The sequence below is a fragment of the Vicia villosa genome, linkage group LG6, assembly GCF_029867415.1.
Source record: "Vicia villosa cultivar HV-30 ecotype Madison, WI linkage group LG6, Vvil1.0, whole genome shotgun sequence".
Taxonomy (NCBI): domain Eukaryota; kingdom Viridiplantae; phylum Streptophyta; class Magnoliopsida; order Fabales; family Fabaceae; genus Vicia; species Vicia villosa.
Genome location: NC_081185.1, coordinates 56594307 through 56603485, shown reverse-complemented (window position 1 = coordinate 56603485; position 9179 = coordinate 56594307). Strand labels below are relative to the sequence as shown.

Here is a 9179-nt window from a genome sequence, read left to right as displayed (position 1 = left end):
TTTGTATGTGTACCTATAAGCATGTCATGGATGGAAAATTGCACATTAAATTAACACATTTTTCGTTTATGTCTCTAAATTTTCTAATTAATCATATTGCTATATATTTTTTCTTTTACTTCACATGTAAATAGTAGAATCAAGTGGCCCAAAATAAGTTATTATTTAATTCATCTTTTTTCAACTAACAACCATCTCTAACTCTATAAATCAATTGATATGTTTTTAGACAATTTATTAATAATAATTAATAAGTAATTTAATACATATATAATGATAATTCAATAATATATGTCCGTGCATCGCACGGGTAGACGGCTAGTGTCAATTTATTTTAATTTAGTATATATTAATTTCAGTTTAATATATTAATTTTTTATATTTAAACATATATACATATAGTTTTATATAAATATATTATATGTTAAAACTATAAAAGTTTTATTAAATATTAAAAATTAAAAGAGAATTAAAATCTTTAAAAAAATAGAAAGGAAATAATAACATTATAAAGAAGATTAAAATTAGAAAAAGAAAACAAAAATATTAGTGACCGAAATTTTGGTCTCTAATTTTTTTATATAAATTAAATTGTATATGAAAAAAAATTTCGTGACCGATTTAATGACCTCTTAAAATTGGCTCATGAATATCAAATTTTGGTGGTTAATTCGGTCACTACAGTGACCGAAATTTCGATCACAAAATTTTGGTCTCTAAATTGATGGTTGATTTGTTTTAGTGACCGATTTAGTGACCTCTTAAAATTGGTTCATGAATATCAACTTTTGGTGGCTAATTCGGTCACTAAAGTGACCAAAAAATTTCCAATCACTAAATTGGTCACTAAAAGCAAATTTTCTAGTAGTGTGTGCTGCTTAGGCGGTTGCTCAGGGGATTGTTGATGCATAAGAAAGAAAAGTGCGCCATGAAGCTAATGCAAAGGCGAGAGAGGATTGAATTACGACTTTACTAACTTCCATCAGAGACTTCGTCAACCTATCCATCAGTTCGAGGTTCCCAGATGCATACATTCACCAATGCTCCCACCCACCTCCAACTTAGCATATCATTTCATTAATTCATGTTTAACATAATTTTCTTGCTATTAACTTTGTTAGTCTTTTGTGTCTTCCACCACGTGTTATGTGGTGATTTTGGTTTGAATGATTATGGTATGTCTATATTTGATGTTTTGATTAATTCTGATGTTTCATTTTATGTTTTAGTGCAGATTATTTTTTTGATCTCTTTGTCCATTGAAATTGTGTTCATGTTTGTGTAATTGCATTAAATGTTTGTTCATTTATAATATGGACACATTATTAGTGTCTATGTATATCTATTGATTTTGTCATTGCTTGCGATTTTAGGTATTATTGTTGCTCTTTATTTTATTTGTCAAAGGGTAGAAGTTTATGAGATAACTTTAAGTTTCACGCACGTAACTATTGAATGTAGGGGGAGCCTAAGCCACTATGTAAGGAACTAAAATATCCCAAAATTTTCCAAACAAAATAAAGGGAGAATGAAATTGCTCTATTGGTATTAATATCAATTTAATCCGTTTTAATGTTTTTCTGCATTTTATTTTATCGTATTTTGAGTCCCTCACAATTGTCCCTCATTTTCTCATAGGTTGAAATTACTTTTCATGTTTTAAAATTAACGTTTTACCAAAGTCAACACAAGCTAATTTGAATCAAAAAGCTTGTGGCTTGAATTGAGAAACTCATGCAAACAAAACTCTCAGTCAGATTAACCACGAAGTGTATTTTTGAGTGTTGATTTCTTGAGTTCGTAAAGTATTTGTGTGATATTTTTTATAAAAAGTTCATCTTCTTTCTCATACTAAACACACCATTATTGAGTGTTGCTTAACTCTAGGAGATAATGTGGGTTCTTTTTGTCAATGGATTCATTAGGTACTCTAATATTCTTGTGCATATTTTTTTCGGGTAGAAGAATCAGGTTGTGGATACGTGGAGATTGACATTTAGTGAAGAAAAATAAGAAATTCTTCTCCAAAAGGTCTTGGAATTTTTAGCTTCTTCAACAAGCTTGCTGTTTCTCTATTATTTGAATTGGCATTATGTTTGATAAAACTAATATAGCAGTAATTAGTTGAGTAGGAATTATACTTGTAAGAGAAAACAGGTTGAAGATCTACTTGACAGAAGAACATGTTGTGTTGAAGTGTTTCAACATCTGGATGTAACATGTCAAAGAAGATGTCGAAACATGTTCCATTCGACATCGCGCCTGAATCAGAACTGTTGTTGATTGAATCTGGCTCAGCAATTAACAGCAATGCAGAATATTACTAACCAATATTATGCAATCATATGTGGCGCAAAGAAGAACCTGGAAGAATCAAATCAGAATATGTTTGATTGGAGACTTTCTAATTTGGATATCTATTAGGAAGATTTGTTTGAAGATCTATTTTGTAGGAGAATCTTTTGGAGATTTGTTACAGCATATTTGCTGTAATTAGAAGCCCAAGTCTAGTTGGGAATAGGTTATAAATAGAAGCTTTGTAACCTAGGTTTAGAAGTAAACCAATATGTAAAAATTATAAGGGTTGTGTTGGTATATGAACCACCCGGTTTGTGGGATTGTCATCGTGTTCTCACTCAGAAGCCTTTAGGTAATGTGTTGAGTATTGTTCTTGGAGGAAGCTTTTAAGCAACTCCAAGTATGTGTTCTTAGTCTAGAGTCAAGGCTTAGTATGGAGGGAAGTACGACTTCTGCCCGGCATAGGAGTGTGTCTCCTCATCATGGAAGTGTGTCTTCTATTCTCTGGATACAGGATTGTGGAAATTAGGTCGTTGGTACATCTCATGGGACTGGAAATTGTACAACACTATTGCGTTGGTTGGAAGTGAGATGGGTTTCTCATATCTAGGAGAGGATCTTAGGTAGAAGGGTCATTGGGTAGGGATTAAGTGAAGGGTTGTAAACGGGGAGTTTAGCTCCGAATTAATACTGCGGATAGTGGACTTCATTCCTAGCTTGGTATGCCCCAGAGTATGTGTGTTTGTCACCGAACTGGGTTAACAATTCTTGTGTGCACTTTACTTTTCAGCAACTACTCTAACTGTCTTTATCTTGCATATGTTGTTGACAACAGACCAGATGTCTCGACATCCTATGAGACATCTGAGTTCTTCTATACCAGAATTTCAAAGCTCAAAGACTCGGACAAGAGAATTCTAGTAAAATTGAGTGAAGATTATTACGAGCGAAAACTTGGAGTGTTTTGGTTATGAGAAGGTGGATTGATTCAAAATTGTAGATCTTGGAGGTTTTGTAGCCTAGTGAGTTGTGTGCAGTTGAAGAAAAATAAAGAATAACATATGTAGTTGTTTGATCAAAGTTTTCTATACTAAAAGACACTTCGTAAATTTTTCTGTTAGTGGAAGAATCAATAATTTTTGATGGCTTGTCATTAGACACTTGACTAGGTGCAAGCGAGGACGACACACCAATCCAATATAAAGTTAGGTGTAGATTTTCTTGATCCATCACTTTTTAATTTTAGTATGAATTGGCATGTTTTTAGATTTTTATTTGTTTTCTAGTTTGCATATCATTTGGTTTTTATTGTTCATAGCAATTTAATGTTTAAGCTTAAGTATGTGTTAGATCTAGTTTACTTGTTTTGATTCGGGATAACAAAAATATTCGTACCCGTGGATATATGCGGATAAAATCTGTCACAGATATGGTGCTGGTTACTTAATGGATATCCACGGATAAAATAAATGGATATTTAAATACTCATTTGTTAATGAATACGGACGCGGGTTTAATGATACTCGTGCCAACGGATATCCATACCCTAATAAATTATAAAAATTATTTATATATCATTAGTTTATTAGACCTTGGTGAATAATGTATTGAGCATATATGTGATGAGATGTGATAATATACATGTTATGTTTGAAGCAACAATCATGTGATGATTCATTGGTTGTATGATGATGATGATTGAATAGTATTTGAATGATGCTAATATATATGTAAGCATGCTTGATGATGATGATGATGAATGGTAAGAGATGAGACGATGGTGTTCATCGGATCTACGATGCTATAAGTATGTTGTATATATTTGTATTCATTCATAATCATATGTTGAGGGCTGAATCTAGATGATGTTGTGGATTCAGTGAAGGGCATAACTCCCATTGTATGGAATTTGTGCTGGCAGGGCCTATCTTGATGATGTTGGATCGGTCGGTGGGTTATTCCCATTGATGATGTTTGGCACCACATGCATAGTGTTAGTTCATTCATATGCATGATTTTCATAACATGATTGAATGTGTTTCAGTGTTATGAATTAATGATGTTTGGTTGTATGTTGTTGAATTGTCTGAACATAATACAATTGGGTGAATAATATAACTATGAGATGTTATTATTTATGATGCAATAATATTTGTTAATTGCGATGAGACTCACCCTTACATGTTGTTATTTTCATATTGAAGATAGCGGTTTTTCGACTTGGTGAGGATTAGCTCATGAGTCACTGCGTTTCGTTTAGCGTCAGGTGTCATGCTATGATATTGTAACACTGGGGAACGCGGTGTTTTGAGTTTATGTTTATGACTCTATTTATTTTATTTTGAGTTTATGGGATATAGTTTTCAAAGAGGTTGAACTTATCCGTATGACTGATTTTTCCGCTGTGTTAATATGAGTATTATGAATTATGATGAATTTCTTCATTGAATGCATGACAATGACATATAATGTTTGTTTTTAAATTTGAATTGTGGCACCCTTGTTCCATGTTACTCTGATATATTAGAAGGGTGTTACAATAGTGGTACCAGAACATAGTCGATCGTTGTGACTAGAGTCTTGTGTTCGTTTTTCCCTTATATGCGACTAGTGCAAGTTATCACTGTCGATACTTTTGGTGCTAATGGAATTGTTTTGTGGATTAGTAGAACAATGGCTGGAAGAGGTGGAAGAAACGACGATGCTATCGCTGAGGCTCTGGGCATGATTGCTGGTGCGTTGGGAGGGAATGCCAATGGAGCTGGGATTGGTGCTGACAAACAATTGGGGAGCTTTCAGAGGAACAATCCTCCGTTGTTCAAGGGCACGCATGATCCTGAAGGCGCTCAGAAGTGGTTGAAAGAAATCGAGAGGATTTTCAGAGTGATTGACTGTGCTGAGAACTTGAAGGTGAGGTATGGTACTCACATGCTATCTAAGGAAGCTGACGACTGGTGGATTGCTACCAAGATAGAGCTGGATACTGATGGAATAGCAATCACTTGGGTTGTGTTCAAAAGGGATTTTCTGAGGAAATACTTTCTTGAGGATGTTCGGGGAAGGAAGGAGGTCGAGTTTTTGGAGCTGAAGCAAGACAATATGACAGTTCCAGAGTATGCTTCCAAGTTTGTAGAGTTGGAAAAGTATTACACTCCTTACAATAATGACGAGGATGGTGAGTTCTTGAAATGCATCAAATTCGAGAATGGTCTCCGTGATGAGATTAAGCAGGGTATCATATATCAGAGGATTCGATGGTTTGCTGATTTGGTTGATTGTAGCAGGATATTTGAAGAAGATAACATCAAGATGAAGTCATCTCACTCTCACGAGTTGGTTGACAGAAAGGGCAAGAAACATATGGACAGAGGTAAGCCATATGGTAGAGGTAAAGCTGTTGATGGGAAGAAGCCTATTGGGGGAGACTCCAGTGCTTTTGCCAGGTGCTACAACTGTGGCGAAATTGGGCATCGTAAGAATGACTGCAAGCTTGATCAGAAGAAGTGTTTCAAGTGTGATAAAGTGGGCCATGTTGCTGCTGATAGTAAGAAGAAGGTTGTGACTTGCTACAACTATGGTGAAGAAGGTCACATTAGCCCACAATATCCTAAGCCAAAGAAGAACCAATCTGGGGGAAAGGTTTTTGCTTTGTCTGGGTCGGAAACCACTCCTGAAGATCGATTAATTAAAGGTATGCGTTTCATTCATGGCACACCCTTAGTTTCAATTATTGATACTGGAGCAACTCACTCTTTTATTTCCTTGGATTGTGGTAAAAGGTTGAACTTAGAAATATCTGATATAAATGAAAGTATGGTTATTGACACTCCTACGTCGGGTTCAGTAACTACTTCGTCTGCTTGCTTGAATTGTCCGGTCGATATTTTTGGTAGGGAATTTGGAATGGACTTAGTATGCCTTTCAAAACCCGCTGCTCCGTCAAAATCCACTATTTTTTAAGTTAATTCTACTAATTCTAATTCTTGATGGTTTTATTTTATACATTTATTTGTGAATATATGCAATATTTTAAAGTAAAATTTGTTAACAAATGCTTTATAAAAAAATTGTTCTAAAAACTATGTGAAAAATCTAATTAAAATGTAAAAAAATTTATTAAGAAAATGAAAAAAAATAATAAATAAAAGAATAGGCGGACAAGCCCGCCGCCCGCCACCTTAGCGGGGCGGGTTAGGTTTTTATGCCCATTTCAATTTACGGGTTTGTCTATCCTGCTCTTTTTTTTACGGGCATATAACGGGGCGGGGCGGGCTGCCCGCTTTGCCACCCCTACTTTCAATTATAAAGATTAGACATTCTTTGATAACCTTAAATCTCCTTTCAAAATAAGAACATATAATTTAAACAAATAGCCTACAATTTTTATGGTTGACCTTAAAACTCCTTATAAGGTCTCAATATGTTATAGCCTCCTTCACATTTGATTATTACTCCAAAAAGCTTATATCATTGTTAAAAGTCCAAATATACCAAGCACAATATAGTGGCAGATCATAGCAAACTCAACTCTAATCCTCAATCTATCATACAAAGAGATAAAAATCTTTAAAAAATACCTATCCGGAAGAACAATCACCCATCCTATTTCACACAAAAGAAGCCACCCTCATCTTTAGAATGAACAAACCCATCGCCAGCCATAAAAAAGTAACTTGACTTGGTAATATCATATAATAACTTGGACCATTACATGTTGTGATCTAACTATCTCGATCACACAATAACATATTGTTATGATCACTCTATCCATCCATTTAGAAAAATATATATTTTATTCATGATCTTCATAATTCTTGACTATCCCATAAGACATAGCTGCCAACTTCATCCTCTTCTTGACTATCCCAACCTTTAAAGTTGAAGTCACTCTCTGAGCTTTTGTTCATAACACAATCAACACCAATGTCGTTTTCCACATTGCTTTCATTTTCACTTTCTTGAACAAGAATGATTCCCTTGATATAATTCAGAAGCAAATCTTCATTTAAATCTTCCTTTCTTTCATTTTGAGCCTTCTTGGAATATAGACGCTTCTTAGTATTATTCCAATGATTCCTGACCGTGTTCTCGGTACGACGCGGCAATCTCTTTGCAATTTCTGTCCACTTGTTTCCAACTTCTTTATGAGCTTTAATCAGTGTCATGTCTTCCTCTTTGCTCCATGGCCCCTTCTCTATATCTGGCCGAACATGGTTATGCCATCGATTCCAGCATTGTTTGTTTGTCTTTCCTTCAATCAACGTTGCAATGTAGAACCAATTTTGAAGTCCAAACAAATCCACAAATTCTCCAAGAAGCCTACAAAATGTAAAAAGAAACCATGGAGTATTAAAAAGAAGAAAAAAAACTAAAATCATGAAAGCATAATGAGAGAGTGTATAAATTTTGAATGATTTATTATAATATACCAATCCTCATCTTCAGTCCATTTTCCTTTGTGCTTGTTGTCTCCAAGATCGAGTCTTTGATCTTCTTTGAGTTTAGGTGCCGTCTCCATTGTTAGAATCAAATAAGATATTGTTATGTTGGATGTCAATAGAATAAAATTGTGTGCGTGAGTTTATAGTGATTATTATCACTTCGTTGATGGATAAAAAAAGATTTATTAAGAATCGGTTTGTTAACTTATACTAGACAAGTTTACTATCTGGTTGGTTGTTAGAATTAGTTAACAATTAGTTATGTTAGTTTATAACTAATTAACAACTAACAGTTGGTTAACAGTTTGTTATTCTGTTTTTTCCATTCATTCACATAATCATGTATTATATGCAAGGCTTATATGTAGTATATGCATGCTGAAGTTTTAAATTATTTTAAGAAAATCACCTCCCAAAAGAAAAATATTTTAAAACTAGAGAAAACAGTCTTAAAACTTAAAATGACTTTAGAATAATTGAAAAGAGATCATGCATCTCTTGTTAATGATTACTGGTAAAGTTTTGTTTGATTTTTCTTAATTTTAAAAAAAATTGTCCTTTTATCCGTTGTTCTCATAGAAATAATACTAAAATTCGAACCCAGAACATGCACAATAAAGAGGGGACTGCTATATCAGAATAGCTGACCCCCAATTTCACTGGTGAATGGTAGTCAGGTCCATGAAATAGCGGAGATAAGTCACGTCGACGTAGGTTGCACTCTTGTCCACAAAGAGTGCAGTGCCTACCAAGAACATGAACCAACATCGGAGAGCGCATGCACGGTGATACTCCGTAAATAGGTCATTACCCGCCTCCTCGAAATCAGCCGCCGCCACCAAGTGGTGCTCATACAACTTTCTCAAGATGGAGAACCAGATATGAGCCCCATTTGCCGTCTGGCACTCAAAATCAGCCATATATGGGTCCATACCCAAATAGATCCTCATCCACTCGATCGCATTGACCCTCTGGATCCGGGAATGATTCAGCAGCATCCCCCTAATCGGCAAGTGGAGAAGACAACGCACAACGTGCAAGGTGATCGTCAACTCCTCAACCAGTAAGTTGAAAGAAGACGTCTCCTTATGCCACCGCTCCACAAAAGCCCCCTGCATGCCGTGGCTGATGGTGGTATACCCGGTCATGCACAACCCACCTAGCACGGAAGCAGTCACCACATCATTAAACCACTGCGCCTGTGGTTTAAAGAGATCAAAAATCTTGCGCGCGTGGTTCACCATTTTTAGCGTTGCCCTTTCCTGTTACGACAAAAACAAAAACAAAAAAGTTTGTTAATTAGAGCGTGAAGAAAATGTGAAATAAAAAGCTAAATAAAAAACGGTTAAATTAAAAAAATTACCTCTCCCTCCCAGATACGCCGAGCGACGTGCTCGTGGTAGGAAATCAACACGGAAGTTTCCCTAGACCCTTCCGGGT

General features: G+C 35.2%; 1 protein-coding gene across 1 annotated transcript; it reads right to left on the bottom strand.

Annotated features, from left to right (window-relative positions):
- Positions 1-7103: 7103 nt before the first annotated feature.
- LOC131613698 (transcription factor MYB118-like) lies at positions 7104-7816 on the bottom strand. The gene is made up of 2 exons (XM_058885346.1): positions 7728-7816; positions 7104-7617 (listed from the first exon to the last, which is right to left on the bottom strand). Exons 1-2 carry the CDS (start codon positions 7814-7816, stop codon positions 7104-7106), a joined length of 603 nt encoding a protein of 200 aa, XP_058741329.1.
- Between the last annotated feature and the right edge of the window lie 1363 nt (positions 7817-9179).